This window comes from Falco naumanni, chromosome 6, assembly GCF_017639655.2.
Source record: "Falco naumanni isolate bFalNau1 chromosome 6, bFalNau1.pat, whole genome shotgun sequence".
Lineage (NCBI taxonomy): Eukaryota > Metazoa > Chordata > Aves > Falconiformes > Falconidae > Falco > Falco naumanni.
This window is the reverse complement of record NC_054059.1, coordinates 65843761-65861517: the sequence shown is the minus strand read 5'-3', so window position 1 is coordinate 65861517 and position 17757 is coordinate 65843761. Positions and strand designations below refer to the sequence as shown.

The 17757-nt window shown below is 36.8% G+C and overlaps 1 protein-coding gene across 1 annotated transcript in view; it reads left to right on the top strand.

Annotated features, from left to right (window-relative positions):
- Nucleotides 1-17757, top strand: part of ARMC2 (armadillo repeat containing 2) — a 68883-nt gene that overhangs the window by 35331 nt on the left and 15795 nt on the right. Inside the window, exons 11-12 of the mRNA XM_040599258.1 lie at nt 4900-5045; nt 7226-7325. Of these exons, the coding sequence (XP_040455192.1) occupies nt 4900-5045; nt 7226-7325 (246 nt within the window). The remainder of the gene's footprint in view (nt 1-4899; nt 5046-7225; nt 7326-17757) is intronic.

Below are 17757 nucleotides of genomic sequence, written 5' to 3'. Positions count from 1 at the left end.
TTTTGAAGAACTGTAATTTAAGGAAAAACTAGTTAAAAAAGCCAACACTTTTTGAATATTTTTGAAGGCAGCAGGCTCAAAACTCTCTTTTCACATGAGGCACCTTGATGTGTGGTGGCTGTGAAAACTAATCCTTTGCCCTAAAACTGTTTAAACCTTAGTGTTTAAAAAAATATGGTTCTGTAGCTAATCTTAAGTTATGCACGAGTTGTGGGCTTTTTGTATTTGTCACTGATTTGCCAGGTAGATTCCTGGCATTTGTCTTGGAAATTATTGATGTAAAGGTTAGTGAATGGTGTAATTTTAGGTCATTTAGGTAGGTCATAAGAAAATATATTGGACAACTTTCTGAAGTCGTATTTACACTAAGTTTCTCTACTAGTTATGCCAGATCTCTTTAATTCTTTACTAGCTTACAAGCAAGGGGTTTCATACTACTTGAAGTTATGAAGAACAAATAACTTACATCATCACATTACTATTACTGATTTTTGTTGGTTTATTTTAGTGGAGTTATAAGGTTTGTCTCTCCAGAACAGCTTGTATGATCTTGATACTGACATAAATGGATTGGTAGGTGCTACGAAGCACTGAATGAAATGATCTGACTTAATACTTACATTTGGCTAAGGAAGTCCCAAGTGGCAAATTGCTAAGTACTAGGAGAATATATGATGAAACTGGATATTTTGTGCTTGCCGTGTTCCTATTTTCTTTCCTATCTGGTCCTGTCATTAAGTTCCTATATGAATCACAAAATTCTCTTTTATACACTTCTATCTTTAGAATTGGGAGTGTTAGCTTTCTTGTGGTGCTGTGAATACTCCAAAACAATTCTAAAGTAATCTGTGCTGTTTTGTGTTATACAAGAATTGTATATGGGATTTTCAAGCCTTTTTTCCTGGTCTGCATGTAACCAAGATTTTAATGACCATATTTTTCTTGAATGCTGCTGGTTAGACTTTGTAAATCCTGATACTACTGCAGTGCTGCCTTAGGCTATCAGTTTAGTTAGAAATCCTCTCTTGAAAAGTATGGAGGGGGGACTGGGAGTCCAGAACAGATTCTGTTTTCAGTAATTTGCAAGGTGATAGGCAGTGACTTGAAACACCTGAACTATAAGAAAAGTAAGCTTAGATGAAGTAAGAGTATGATGCTTCACGTATGGAAGCTGTGCAGCATTTCAGTGAGTGGACGTTTATGTTGTAAGTAGGCATTTTAAAAGCTAAATAAGAGATACATGTCCTGTATATTTCTTTTCATGTCTGTATAGTTTTAAAATATCCTTTTGAGAGCAGGAAGGGGATGGTTAAAAGCAAAGCATATTACTGACATTTGCTGGCTGCTGTTGGCATTAGTCATGTATTACATGTAATGGGAATCCTGTTGAGTAGAAAGAGATGGAAACGTATGTTAAATAGATATAAAAAGAATTTTTGCCAGTTAGGGCATTTAAAAATAACAAATGATGTCTAAGTAATAAAACTAATGAATCAGATTGTTCTCAGCTGTTTGACTGGCTGTCTAAACTTCTTCACAACTTGGCAGAAATGTTTTTTCTTCCATTATTTGTATGTGAATACATTTATTTTCTTTACCTCAAGCGTTTAGTTTGCAAATGTGTGAAAGGAAAAAGTTATGTTTTACACTTTATTTTGGTCGTTATCTCTGCTGTTTTCACTGTGATTGGAAGTATAGGAGAACTATTTTGTACAGTTTGAATAGACTGGCTGTTTTCTAAGAAGGCCTCGAGTATTTTGTGGAAATACCAACACTGACAACTGTCTCTTACTGAGGTTGCTGTTTCACTTGTTTGTATTCTTTTCTATGGTAGTACAGACTTAATTTTTCTTCTTCTTGAGAAAAGTAATAATTCCTGTGCAACTTTCTTGTATCAGTTTATTCAACAAAAGTACGTCAATGTGCACCATTTCTTCCATGTGAGTTAATTGTTCAGTCGTTGTAGACACAGGAATATTTCTGTTTTCAGGGACATAGCATCAAAGAAAGTTTCTTCTGTGATCCGTGTCTTCAGATTAAAGGAATTTTTTGTGGCATACTTTAACTTGCAGCAAAAAATCAAATGTCCAGTGACATACAGAAAAAATGAATAAATACAAGTCATCAGGAATAGAGAACAAATTAAATTGGAGGATAAAAACACCATAAATGGTCACAGTGGTCTCTGAGGGAAGCTCTGCCATCTCTTAATCCTGATAACTGAAGTATTTCAGTTAACTGAGACCAGCTCTTCCTATTTAACCATATAATTGCGCAATCACCAGATGGCAGTGTTATACATAATCTTGCCAGATCCTTTTTGTGGGAATAAAGTCTCTCTCTGATTTCTTCGTTGTTACACAATGGATTTTATGCAGAAATCCCACAATACAAGCATAAAAATGTTTGTAATTTTTTTTTTCTTAATAGAGGACATTAAACAGACATCTTTGACTCATTTTATGTTGCTTCCCCTAATAGTCTGATTATATTTATATGAAATATGGTAATGCTTACTCAAAAGCCAAGGCTTTTGAAGTGTCCCTGTAAAGATTTAACAAGTACTCCATGTTACTTAATTGAAAAGCACTTAAATGTCATCTTCTTTTAAAATAGCATTTGTCTGCTGTAAAATTTTCTGTTTGGGTGAATTTGATCTTTCACATGGCAACATAAGGAGTAGGGCTGGTGGGGACTGCTAGCGCCAATAGTTACGCATTTCTCCCTGAATCATGGTGTCTGCTTGAAGCAATCGGAATATCTCTTTAATTCATCTGCTGTCTGGCTAGCTTCTTTTATCTTTTAATTTGTATTCTTCAAATTTCACTTGCGTATTAACTGTTCTTTTCTGGATATATACTTCTGTGAACTTCTGAGTTTCATTGTCTTGCACACATAAGTGTATACGTTATTTTACATTGCTTTTCCTTTCCAGCCTGTCTTTGTGTGAAGATGTCTCACACAATTAATAGCATTTACTGCTGGGAGGATTTTGAACATCTGTCTCAGGCAGTGAAAAATTTTACTCTCTTTTTGAGGACCTCTGCACCATTATCTATTGATAAAGATTTTTACTTTTTTCGTCATCTAATACCTAAGTCTTTTTGCTGCAGTGAAAGCCCTGGTTTGGGTTTCAACAACACTTTTAATATGTGGTTTGTCCATCCTTTTCTTCATTGTGAAGTTTAGCTAGAGCTCAACAAATACTAAATCCAAAACACAGCATTGTACCAGCTACTGAGAAGAAATTAACTCTATTCCAGCCGAAACCAGGACATCATCCTAGACTGACTGTGAACATCTTGTATGGGAGTGCTGAATGGAGTCTTCTGTGTCTATTCCATTTGGCAGGAATTTTTCCACCAGAACTTTTAAATAGCAAAGTAATTGATCAGAATATTTTTATTTTAACATATTTCTCCAGTATTGTGTTGATTTTTGAAGCATTGTGACTTGTGACAGAATGCAGATCTAGGAATGTATTTTTTGGAGTTGTTTACTTAAAATAACAAAAACCTCCAGCTGTCGTCTTGAAATATGAGCAATATGAAGCAAATGGCATCCACAGGTTCACTTTCTGTTTATTCTGAACATAGTGTAGATTTCATATTTAGTGCTGAATTTAAATCCATTCATAGATCACATTCACATTATCAAATAACTTTTTTCCCTCTGTACCTTGCTTCTCCATTTTAACATATTGTTCCCTCTCCTATTGTTCCATTACAGAACATCGTGTGGTAACTGAAGATGTACACTTTTGTCAAATTTGTCAAAATAGGACAGCAAATTTGAAAGCTGCTGGAGGATGGACAGAGTAGTGCATAGAATCCTATGAGCAAAAGCTCCTCAAACACAACAACTTACCCTGCTCTTTGTCAGATTTTTCCTTTAAAATTAGCAATTACATATCACTGGACAAGCAGTCCAATTAGTGATAAAATACTTAATTTCTAGAGCTTTTTGTGATTACAAACAACTTGAACCGATATTCTTTATGCCTTGTCACGCTATATTTAAAACCAAATTGAATTTAAATACCGTACTCTTAGAATAAGGAAAATTTGAAGAATTCCCATATTGGCATAGGATTAAATGACTTTGCATTAATTTTATAGTAAGTTCTGGTTTAGATCAACTGTTAACTTATATGTCATTGCCTGCCTGACCCTGACACTTTAATACTTTTACCTTGGAAGAGAACCAGAACATTTCAGATATGAGATAGTTGATTAATTTTGCGTATCTACAAGTGATAGATATTTTATGCTTAAAACTCCTTGAAATAGAACAGTATCTTCTGAACATACTTTAGTTTCTCCAAAATAAACTTGAGGACTTAAGTTTTCCATTTTTATACTGTTTGAATAGTGGAGTTCTCTTGCTCTTGATTAACTTCAATATTTTTCAACAAAAATATTTTTGTTTTTTTTAAACTATTTCATCTTTGTTTGCAACTTGTAGTTATTGTCAAAATATGTATTATGTACCAGTATTAATTTGTAAGACTTAAATTTAAATCTGCAAAATCAGACAATATGCAAAAAATCACTTTATCCACATCATTTCACCTAATTTCCATTTGGTGTATGATCGTATACATGTGTACAAGATCTTAAAACATACAAAAGACCATGTTTCCCTCAAAGGAGGTGGTTACGTGCAGGCAAAGACCACTATTAATCTTTCATTTTCAAACAGTTATTTCAGTATATACAGTTCTGTTACTTAGACATTTCCTGTTATAATTTATTGGTTGATAGATACTCGCAGAACGTTAACAGGGCATTCAGACTGTCACAGACATTATAAATGTGATCTGAGCTTTATTAAATTTTCAAAACAGGGTGGGTTCTGCTGTAAATGTGATTAATAAGTCTTTGAATATTCTATATGCAGCTGACAGCTACATTGCGAAACTTGGCTGACTTACCTCCAGCAAGACGCCTGCTGATGCACAGCGGTGCGGTCTCAGAGCTCTGCGTGGCGCTAGAGCAGCGTATGGATGATAAGGATGTATGCACCTATATTGTCAGGATATTCAGGTATGTATCGAACATGGTACTGTTTCTGTGTGCAGTCAGGTCAGTGTTACTGCTTCAAGTGACCTCAGAGAGGGCAGGATCAAGCACTGAAATTGGAAGATTTACATTGAATTGTGTTTTTTTAAAAGCTCTGTGTAGTTTTTAATGATTTTGTATGATAATTGTGTCTTTATTCATACTGATAAATTGTTTAATTGTACCCATACAAACTTGGATTCATTGTCTCTGTGAAAAATATTTTGTTGGATTGTATCATTGTTTGATCCCACAGATTCTGACTGAGGTTTTTTAAGTACCATCTCTTGTATTTTAAAGCTGCATAAATTATTAAGTATTTATTAATCCTGGTTTAGACCATGTTTTTAAGAAATTAATGAGAGAAATTACACAAGCCTAAGTTATATTGGGGACTGTGTATTGTGAAATAAAATACAAAAGAGAAAATATGACCAGTGTTCATTGTTTTGAGCTGTCACAGAGTGTTTGAGGAGATTAATCTGTGGGATCATGGCTTGAGTGTGCAGATGGAAGTGCTGAAAGAATCTGAGTTTTATGAGCAGCTCAGTGGCTGCTTCCCAAGATGTGTTTTTTAGAGGGAGATCAGTATGTGTGAATCACCCCGAAAGATCTTTTTGGCAGTCTCAGTAGTTTCTCAGTCAAAAATCTTTCAGTTACCAAGCACCAGCTTGTAGTATCCAGTGCTAAGTGGACTTGCAAACAGTTCAAGGATTTTTAAGAAGTTGTGAAATCAACTTCTGGTAATTTAAGGAGTTGGTTATAAGCAGAATTTATGAATGCTATTCTGGATGAAGTATTTGCCACTGCTGCTTTGCTGTTGTATTGGGTCATGTTGCCTGTGGCTCCACGTTCATTGAGATTCTGCTATGGACTGCGCTTCCTGTTCAGCCCCTCCAAATTACCCATCACGTTCTCCTTGCTAGATGAGATGGGGTTGTGCTTTGAAGAGCAGCTACCTGAGGGACTGTCATTCTTTCCTCTCCACAGCCAAAAACAGGCCAATCTGGTCCTTTGTTCCTTGTGTTACCTGTAAAGCATGTGAGCTTCCTCAGTTCCATGCCACCCTGTCCGCATATGTCTTTCTAATATTGTTCCTAAACATGAGTTGTGTTTGAGCAATGATTACAGCACTTTGAGCATATTTACTTCTTCTGAGGAGAGAACATTTCTTTTACTTGGAAAAATACCGTGAAAAGTGGGCTAATGGGTTTGTAATTAAATGTAATCAATGCTTACACTGTTATTCTGACAAGGACATTTACTTGATCTAGAATTCAATATGGAGCAAAAGTAATTTGTCTTATTTAAAGTTTGCTACTGCTTCAGGTTTTTTTCTTAAGTTTAGTGAACTGCATCCTCTGGGGAATACAAATTAGCCATAAAATCAATTTAACTAGCTTCCTGGAAGTTACAGTCACCCCCCCCAAAAAATCATGCTATGCAGTACAGAGCACAGATTTGAGTTTGAGCACTATTCAGATTATTAATTTCTCTTAGTCTGTAAACCTTACTGTAGCTGGTTGCAATTGAACATCAACACAGATATTTGCTGGTGACTACATGGGAATTAAGAGCATATCATAGTTTGTTCTGTTATTGCAGTATTTCTGGTATGACCAAAGCATGTCCAATTCTCTGTTTTTGTAATGCTCAAGGTGGGCAGTGTAGGACTGAAGCAGATGTTAGGGAATATGCAGGGATAAAATCACGACTGCAAGAAGATTCATTCTCTCTGTTTGTTGGTGAGATATGTACTGTTAGTGCTGTTGCTGGTTAGTGTTAGTGCTGCTCTACTAGACGCGCGTTAGGAAGGGACCCTTTATTTCCTCTCCTGTCTGACTCCCCATGTCATCTTGAAATTACAGTTGTCCCATTTAACACTAAGAAGTGCTAGTGTTAGCATATTGTGCCCATATGGCAAGCAGGTTAGGGAGCTCCTTATGTTTGGTTCTTCCTGTAATTTACTGTGGCAAGGATAGCTAGGCTTCTGTTGTGCTCTTATGTAACTGCTTATGCCTTTACCAGGACTCAGAGTATTGGCATTCATTTCATTTGTTTGAAAATGCAGCTCTGAGAGTCAAAAGCAGAGTGATTTTTTAAAAAAGTCTTTCGTGGAAAAATACGATTTCATTCATTTGTGTTTTGTTTTTGTACCTTTGTAGCAAACTTTCTTCCTACAATGACTTCTGTGCAGCTTTAGCAGACTGCTCCAGATGTTACATCTTATTTTTAGCCCTACTAAACAAACACCAGAAGCAGCAGGTCAGTTTTTTCATCTCTTGATTTTTATATATTAATCCTCTGATGTGCCTGTGTATTATTGTGTATAAGCTTGTTTTCAGTGACCTACTTTTATGCGTTTAGCAAATAAAAATTTTAAATGGTTGACAGCATTTCTAAGTAGTAAATAATTCAAATGAAATCATTTAGTTTAAAAATTCAAAGCAATACAGTGGACAGATAGTTGATTAACTTGTCTACCCTTTGCATGTGTAGAAACGGTCCTTTGAGTACGTAATTATTTTTCTAAGTTTTAAAAAATACTTTTAAAAGCAAATAGTTCATTTGACTATTTGATAGTAGGAAATTGTTGGGATTTCTCCTACCTTTCTCCCCTGCAAAAGAAGTGTGAATTTTCCAGAGTTAAGCAATTGGAAAGCAGAGGAAAATTTGTTCCTTGATAACTGTATGAGGTGTCCGAATCTCTTGCTGCTCTACCAGAGAAAACAGTATGCCTGGAATACCGCATTTGGGACATTCACCTAGCAACAGATGTTTAGAGTTTGTCAAAATGCCTTGTATTACAAAGTAAAATTATAGGAGTATATTTGCTACCAGCTTAATTAGAACTGCAGAGGTCAGGTGTTGCTGTATTGTCCTGCTGTATCATAGTGTTCTTTCCTACCTTCACTGGAGCACCAGGCTCTGGATCTTTGGTGCAGGATCACAGTTTTAAAGATCGCTATGTTGGTAGGAGTGGAGTGTCCCATGTATGGCAAATTGCTCTCTCAGGTAACATTTAAGAAGAAAATAATTTTTGTGTCAAGCATAGATGTTCAAAGGTGGAACAAGGTTTCAAAATATAGAACATTAAGTCACATTAAGTTTACTATTAAAAGTAATGAACTATTTTGGCTGCTCCAGCATCTAAACTAGTTTGAGGATATTTATCTATTCTATACAATTTGTCCCAAAGTTAGTGATTTCCTGGAGAACAGTTGAAAGGAGATCTTTCGTGCCACTATTGTTAGAGGCAGTTAATGAAGGTAACCAGATCAGCTGCACTGAACAATCTATTCTTTACTTTGCCAAATGCAAAAATAATTTCTCCCTTTCCTGTTGCTGTTTACCTGCATCCCTGTTTTCTGTGGTAATACACATGGAAGAGGAATAAAGATTAAGTCGTTTCTATTCTCCTAAATGTTGATGAATATTTCTGCGGCATAACTGAGTATTTCTAGGTTCAGGTTGCTCTTTCATTGTATAGTCTTCAAAGACATTTCAGTAAAACACTATGTAAATGCTGTGTAAATAATAGGAGAAATATTAAATTATATTTTACTAGATCTGTAGTTATTTTTCCTTGTGAGCACTGTATTAAAAACTCAACAAATTATGGGACTGGGATTAAGGAGTTTAAATCGAGTAACATCTTCCTCTCAATCTTCATCTGTAATTTTAAGGGGAACTTTTCTAGGCTCCTGAGATAATAGCTTTGTGTCATAACGAATTGCAGGTTCATATATAAATTCAAATTGTTTGTTGTCAGGTAGTGTTCAGAATTTAACTTCTCATTTGTCTACTTTATTAAGCGATTCTAAGGTATGTCTGTCTTCACAAGTTTAGTATTGCTTTTTGTGTTAAACTGTCAGTTGTTTTATCAAAATACAAATTATTAAAGAAATAGTTTATCTTTAAAAAACTTAGTTATTATGTGATGATTATATATGCATTGTCTTCAAAATAATGATTCTTACAGCAGTTTTTAAACAAGCATGCAACTGTCAGTTGTCGGCTTAGTGAAGCCCTGCAGAAAAGGGACATAGATAATGTAGTGTACCACTTTTTCTGTAGTATATAATAAACACTTGAGCTGTGAGGAGTGCATATGTTTTTCCTGAAGTGTAGCTGGCACTGCTAATCTTTCTTTTAAAAAGCTGACAGCTAGTGAGTTACAGCGTGAGTTGGTATGTGTTGAAAAGAAAACAAGTAATAGCAGTGTGAGTAAAATTGTCTGCTGTGGGAAGAAGTGAAGAGGTAGATAAATCAGTATTAACTCAAAGCATTAAAAATCCTTCGGACTAAGATCTGATAAGTTAAGAAAGGAAGTATGTGTGTTCTCTGAATTTTCATGTTGCAAATTTTGTGGGATCAGGGTTTTTTGCTGGCAGTCATGGCAGCTAGAAACATGCTGGGGAAAAAACCCTGAGCTTTTAGACTTTCTCATGTGTTTTTGTAACTTTGACTTTTAAAAAAAAGCATTAAATATTGTTAAAATAAAAATGTGAGCACTGGAAGTAGGATTAATGGCTTGCTGCCACTCCACACACTGAATTCCACAACTGCCATCTAAATAGTCGCTGTTCTTTTCACCACACTGCAGTTTTAGCTCTTTTTTTTTTTTTCTCAGCTCATTTTCTCTCTTGGGTAAAAGAGTCAGAAGGAATGGGAGAGTATTAATTTAACTCTGTGAGAAAGACTTGTGGGGAAATTGAGTTGGCAAGACTTATTAAAATCCATGTGTCATAGTCTTAGGTAAGGAGAGGAGTTCAGAAGATTGGAAAAGCTGGATCTGCAAGATAGGACTGGGGAATTCAGCTGTGCTCTTCTACATGTTTGAAGTACATGTTCTGTTGGACTTCACTCGTGGTTGCTTTTGGAACTTACTTGTGTGGAGTAACAAAAAAGTCCTTGGTGGCTGCCATATGCCATGAAAGCTGTGAGAAGTGTTCTTGTAGATCCTCTATCTTGCAGGATGATTTTTGCATTCTTCTGTTTCTCGTCAGCATTATAGGCTTTTGCCCATCTCCAGAAATTGTTTAACAAGATGCTGTTCCCCTTTCCCATATCATTATAATCTCCAAGTTCTTCAGATAAGCTATATAAACGATGACTTTCTCAGGCTTAAGTCGCAAGGAGGCCACGTTTTTGCGGCAGGGAGATTGCTTAAATAGGGCAGTAACTTCTGTCGGTAAGTCAGGCATTACCAGGCATTACCTTTTGGTAACTGGGGCCCTGCCAACTTCCATATAATCTTTTATCAGGGTACAGTTAGGAGTCTGTTTTCAATCCGAAGTGCACAAGCACAGAGTGTGATACTAAAATTTGCATAGAAGAAATCTTGTGCCTGTTGTATAGAGAAGTCCCATTATACTTTAATGCAGCCTACTTTTTTAATTAGGAAACATTTGTTAAGTAGCTAACATCACTGGATGCAGCAGTTGCCTATTCAGGAAAAGAATAATTACACTGGGTCACATGAAAGGTTCATCCAGCCTACTATCCATACTTGGCAATGATGAAAATCAGATGCCTAGAGAACAGTAAACACAGACCAACCATATGTGATGCTTTCTATGTACACTTACCAAACCTCTAGCTCTTTGCAGTTTGGAAGCTTCCTCAGCCAGCTGTGGTTCTCTGTGTATGAAATAAAACTCAGTTGACTTCTTTTCCATGACATTTTACAGTCTCCCCTCTACCCCGTACAAACTTCTAATATGTTGAACATCCATTGGCAAGGAGTTGCCATAGCGACTACTCATTGCACGAGTAATTACTTTTGCTTGTTTTGAATTTGGCCTTTATTGTCTTTACTTGATATGTTCTGGTTCTTGTATTGAAAAGTCAGTGAATATTTAATCCTGTCATTCATTTCACACCACCCCTGACTTTCTAGATTTATCATCAGTGAATATTTAATCCCATCATTCATTTCACACCACCCCTGAGTTTCTAGACTTTTATCATAGCCTCTTCGAGTTACCTCTTTTCCAGGCTGAAGAATCCTTGCTTACTTTGTCCTTTCTGGTATAGAGGCTATTCCATACCATTGTGCATCCATGTTGTTTTTCTCAGAACTTTTTACAATCCTTATTCCTGGGTTTTTTTTTTTTGAGATGAGGAAACCAGAACACGCTGGCAATTAAGATGGGGCCATATGGTAGATTTGCATGCCTGCGTAAGTTTATTTCCCAATAATTCCCAATATTTTATTTGCTTTCTTGACCTCCTGTGAGCATTAAACCCTCATGAGGAATCTGTTGTTAACCCCAAGATTGCTCTCCAGCTTGGTTCAAAGGCTGTAGTTTTATACCTGAAGGTATGTCTGCTCTGTGTTTTTCTACACACATCATTTCATGTTTATCTGCATTTAAATTTCTTCTGCTATTTTATGACCAGCTGACTACCAGTCCTTCTTCTGCTCTTCAGCCTTCACCTTTGCTACTTCGAATATGTTTGTGTCGTCAGCAAACTCTTGCCTATCACTGCTGTCACCCACTTTTCCATGTTATTTATGGATAAGTTGAACACAACAGGTCCCAGCACAGAACCATATGGGCTTCCGCCGGTCATCTTCCACCACTGCAGGAGCTGCTGTTTTCCAGATTTCCTTCTGCAATCATTTTTCTATACCAGGACATTCTCCCTTACAGCATGACTTAGCATGACAGCTTATTTTCACTAGGATTTTAGTGAGTGACTTTGTCAAAGGTCTCCTGGAAAGCCACATGGGTGGTATCAGATGGGTTGTCTTTATGCATGTTTGTTGATCCCTTCAAATCCACTTAAGAATTGGGTAAGTCAGAACTTAGTAGTTCTAAAGCTCCTTGCACTTATCCAACTGTCCACTGATGTTATTGTTACTTTTTTGTGGTCCCTTCTAATTTATCTGCTACAGACACCAGACTTGAATCTCACTTGGATCCTTTTCATGTTTGTTACCCTTCCAGTCCTTAGGCATCAAGGCAGTTTAGAGAAGTTGCATATCACTGTTAGTAATTAAGCGATTTAATTAATTAGTTTTTAGAACTCTGCAGTGATTATCCAGTCCTGGTGATTTGTTACTGTTTGCTTTGCCAGTTTGTTCCTTCAAGTTTGCAATTACTTCAGTTTTGGACAGATCCTCTGATGGGTCTTTCCCAGAGAAGGCTGTAGCGTTGAGATCTCCCCAGTCACTTTCATAGTGGTCATGAATCAATGCAAAGAACTCATTTAGCTTCTCTGCAGTGACATTTTCTTCTTTGAATGCTCCTGTTTTATCCTGGTCATCAACTAGTTCTCCAGATTCTGGCAGACTTTCTGGTCCTGATGTGTTTGAAAAGATTTGTTATTATTTTTGCATCTCTTGCATCAGCTAGTAGAACTGCACTAATTTACAGTTATGATTTGTGTGCTGCTTTATCTGTTTGACTTAACAGTCAGTTGTCAGAAACAATTTATTAAATGAAGAATAGACTGATGCTGGCTTGTCATCCTCTCTAAGGATATGTCCGCATTTATTGGGTTCACTGTTCCTGAATCTGCCCAGCTTTCTTCCCAAATGCATCTACTAGGTAGTGGGTCCCCAATCAGTTTATAGTCTTCTGTGAGAAAGCAGGCTGCTGCTTGTGAGACCTTTTCTTGTTTCCCTCCAAGGGAGCCCACATTTCCGGGCTGTTGAATGTCCTTTTTGTGCCCAGTATTGCTGCAGTGGGGAAGGTTGTCACAGACGGGGCCTGTAAATGCAGAGAATTTCTCCACTTTGTTTCTGGCTTGGTTTATTAGGCAAAAGCTTATCTGCATGCAGTGACTGACCTTCCTGGTTTTTTGCCTGGCATGTGGAGAATTCTGTGATGAGCTCCCAGGAACCCACTATCTGTATGTTTCAGTCAGTCATTTAACGTAAGTCATGTAATACCCAAAGCAACCACAGGCTCTTAACAGCAGAGTCTAATGCTGCAGCTATGTTTAGTTCAGATATCCATGTTTGCCTCTTAAATGCTTTGAGAGTAGTATTGATGCTCTGCTCAGTGACATCATAGTCCTATGAGATACCAAAAAATTTAAGATTATTTTTATTGGGGGTGGTGGGGGTGGTGCTGTGTTTCCGTATCGATACCTTGCCTCCGAAGAAATGGGCATCAGTGTTGGCGTTCAGTGTTCTTTGTGTTTCGTTTACTCACTTTTCCCCTCTGTGCCATCACTCATTTGGGCTGAGGACAGCTGTTGGTGTGACAGCGTGATACATCATGTCACAGAACTGACCTGGCTTCCAGTAACTTTAAAACTGAAAAAAAGAACCCCAGTCCTTTGTTGGGTTGTCACCTGCATTGCTTTCCAGTCTAGTTTGTTGAATAACCACACAAATAGTTTCTTGTTCACAAATACTGAGGAAACAATATGGGGAGAGGAACCAAATTGTGGATGGAAAGGAGAGTGGGTGCTGTTTATGCCACCAGTTCTGCTGAAATGCTTGTCAAGGTTACCCTTTGAAGAACTTGCATAGATAATGTAGCTCTTTCCTCTTACATTCACAAATACATATTTTCAGTTATATTCCTCCTCCCTCTAGCCCAACATTATAACAGTGTCTTAGACAATTTAAGAAAAATCTATGAAGAGGATATGATAATTGACTATTAAAGAAAAAAAAAGTAAAATATTTGTCCTGTGTTTGGTGTGTGCATATGCATATTCTGATCATTCATTCTCTCTGAATTAACACATTTTTCAAGAAGAAAGTATCCATTTTAGGTTAAATTTTCGGTGGCTTTGAAGGAATCTCCCTGCTGATAAATCTGAATAACTTCAGAAAGTCACCATTTCCCTACAGTATGATGATTTCTGACATTATGCTGAGCTGAAAGTGTATTTGCATCTTCCTAATACTTTGGTTGTGATTTTTTTTTTTTTTTTATCTGAAAGAAAAAGCAAAAATGAGGACAGTGCAGAGTATGTGATATGTACTCTGTGAACAATCAGGAATGTAGAGCTCGGAGTTCGTAGTTTACTAGCCTTCATTGTCACATATCATATGGAAACCTGCTGTTCTGTTGTATCAGATACAAGAGAATGAATGTAATTAGTAGATAGGTAAACATTGGAATATCAAATAATAATAAGAAAATATTAATCCTTGATGTGACAGACATTCACTAAAATATTTTGTCTTAGGTTTTGGTATTAATTTCTACAAAATATGCTGAAATCTTGGGAACAGCTCTGAAAAGAGCTAAAGGAATGATTAGAGTTCAAAAATACCCCAAGATTAAGTAAATTAATTTAGCAATGACAAGGGTCAGACCATTAGCAAGTTGCTTATTAATAGAATCTGCACAAGGAAGACTTTTCTGTTATTAGACCGTCCTTTAATCTAGGAAAAAAGAAATAAGAAATAGTGGCTGAAGCTGTACAAATTCAAACTAGTAATAAGAATGAAACAGAACAAGGTCTTAAAAAGATTAGTCAGGATGAGTTTGGTACAATGCTCTGGGTGATGCTCTGTTTGTGTTGAGAAAGGAAGGTACTCTGAATAATTAGAAAAGGTTCCACTGAATGTACTCTGAATAATTAGAAGAGATAAGGTGGGCACCTGAAGGAGATGAGGAGACCATCAAGTCAGGAAATCACTGAACAAAGAAAATTGAAGGGTCTACTCCACCTAGATCCCACCTATTGTGAGTGGAATGAATAGGTATCAAAATCAAATGAGTATGTATGTAAAGATGTTGTGTAGCCTCTCATGAAAACTGTATAAACCACCTAACTTTTCACTGAAAACTTCGGAGCTGGTTTGTCCAGTGCGAATTGGCTAGCTCCCCAGCGTGGCACGAAATAAATACCTTTGCTGCTTAAAGACATAATTGGTCTCTGAGCAGTTACTCTGTGCTGTTTTGGCATCAAGAATAAAGATTTTAACCAGAGGGATCAGTAATCATGGGAGCAATATCATGGGGGATATGGTTTTCAACTTTTTTTTCAATTAGTCATTTCTGAAATGTTTTTTGTTAGAGAGCGTACACTGCTTTTCATCAAATATTGTTCTGGTGACAATGTGCTTGCTTTTCTTTATTACCTTTCCCAGATCTCCTGATGTCAACAGACCAACCTAAGGACACGAGTTCTTCATTGCTAAAAGTCACTAAGTGCAAATGAACCCTTTTCTGAAAAGTTTACTTAAACAGATCACATTTTGGAGTGTAGAAATTACTAGGTAGGGCCCTGTGGCGTGTGTTACACAGACATATAACTACATTCTTCTGCTGGCCTTTCCTTTTCCTCAAATGCATTCATATTTGTGGGAAAGGAGGTTCCCTCTTCACTGACAAAAGTACTTCCTGCTTTCACTGTGGCAAAGCTTCTACCCTCTTTTCAGGTCCCTCAGTCAAGAACTACTTCATTTGCTTTTGAGACTTCCAGGCTATTCTACACCCCACCCCACCACTCCTCCTTTTTTCTTCTTTGAATTAAGTTTAATTTTGGATCAGTTGTTATTTCTGTGTTTGACCAGGAATTTTAACAGTCAGAATATCACTTCAAGATAAATCCTTCCTGTGTTTGGAAGAGATTAGCTCTGGGGTGGCATAGCTGCTGTTATTTTGTCCATAAGTAGACTATCAGACCTTGCAAAGAAAACTCCCACATAGGTACATAACAAAGCAGAAATACAAATTTGGAAACAAAGCGTAAGTTAGATTTGAATAAGCAGCAGTTCATACTGCTAGGCAGGTGATAGAATTTTGACTGCCTCCATTGAAGTTTGTATAACATGGAAAGCACATTTCATTTATAGCTGGAGATTCAATAGGAGCTTAGCTGCTGCATCTGAATTTTTTTTTCATACTACCACTCCCCTTCTGAGGGTCCAGATACCAAAACAGACTAACAACAGGTACTTGGCCAACATGTACAATTCTAGAAGGGACTTCCCTCCCTTATTTATCTCATCTGAGTTAAAAATTACTGACCTAATTGGCTTTCCTTTTCTACTGATAAGTAAACCTGTACTATTTGAACCGCTGTTCATCGAGCTTTACACTGAAAGGCAGGTACACTTTGATTGCCAAGATAAACTGCTGTCAAGTTCTGTGACTCAGCAAGTACATTGGGTACCTTTGCTACTAAGGGCCGTGCAAGGAAAAGATTTCTAGAAGTAGATAAGCAAAGAAATCTTTCATATCAGTGATTGAATGTGTATGTTCCTGTTGTCAGAAAAATAAGTTAAATGCTGATGGAACATGTGGTGCCATTACTGCTTTAAAAACAAAAATATCACAGTGCCTTCACAGATTGGAAGCAAAGAAAAAAAACAGTTCTCTTTCTCAAGCTTTTCTTGATACGTTTCTTCTTTGTTTATGTAAGTGAAGCTGTGTGGTTTCATATATAATCTTCCAATCAGGTTTGGGTACACTCTCTGGACAGCATGTCTCACATGAGTGTCTAGTTATAAAAAAATGAAATAACTTTGGTGTAATTCCTGTCTTTAATCTAATTTGGCTTTAGTGTCATACACGGTAAAGCCTCCATATGATATAAATTTATCTGATAATTTAAATTTTCTGTAAGTGTGCCGAAATGTCTGAAATTCCATATGCAGTTGACAGTCCAAACATTTGGAAATGCATAATAATCTCATTTGTTAAACTGATTTTTTTGTTATATGTACAGAAAGGCTCATGGGCCTTGTACAGGTTTAGTCTTGTAAGCAGTTTCAAAACGCCATTCATCTTTACATGTATTTCTCTTCACACAGCACTTCTAAGCTCATGTTTCTTACTCTTGCAGTGCTTACCCCATAAGAATTTTAAAAAAATATTGCCAAAAATAATACAAAACCTTGAGTATTATACTACTCAGGAGAAGTTGTACCAGCTTTTCTCTTTCACTCTGCTAGTTAAATTTTCACTGGAAGATAATGTAACTTTGGTAATGTGCTATTAAAACCGGATGTGCTCAGCTAAAAAGAAGTGTTTTATAAGGTTGTTTTGCTAGCCTGTAGGTGGAAAGCACAGTTGAGATCACTCTGCTCAAAATATCAGTTGATTGCTGTACCGTACCTGTTTGTCTCGTGGCTGATTGGGTAGAGCTGTTGCTGGGCTGATACTGTTTTGACCAAAATTAGAAAGTCAATATAAACGAGTCAAACGAGACTGCCTGCTTTTTTTCAGTTCTCTTTTCTGATTCATCAGTTGTTTGCTTCCAATTCTTGCAGACTTTGTGAATTGGGGGTTGTGCCAGCAAAGGTGACAGAAAGCTCTTAGTGGTTAGTCCATAAGAATATTCATAAAAATTTGTCTTGATGACATTAGATGCTAGCAAAAATATGGAGCCTAGGTAAAAAGAAGTGGAAGTGGGTCCTACAGAGTGATCATATTAAATACATGGATACAAGAACCTATTCCTCACTTGGGAGACTGCCTGCTTCTCTTATTCAGGGATAGCATTCATCTTCTTGACCCGAAGAGGATGGTATTGCCGATGTCTTGTGGCAGAGGCTTAAGACCTGAAACTTAACTGATGAAGGCATATATGAAAGAAGGATTCACTGCTTATACGTCTTTTTTTCCTTCAGTATTAGTACATGGACTTTAACAAGTTGGATTGTGCCTGGTTAAATTATGTTAATGCCAGGGAGGATTAGCAGAGCTGAGATTATAATTACTATATTTGAAGAAAAACAGCATGTAAATTGTTTAGCAAAATTCTAGGTTAG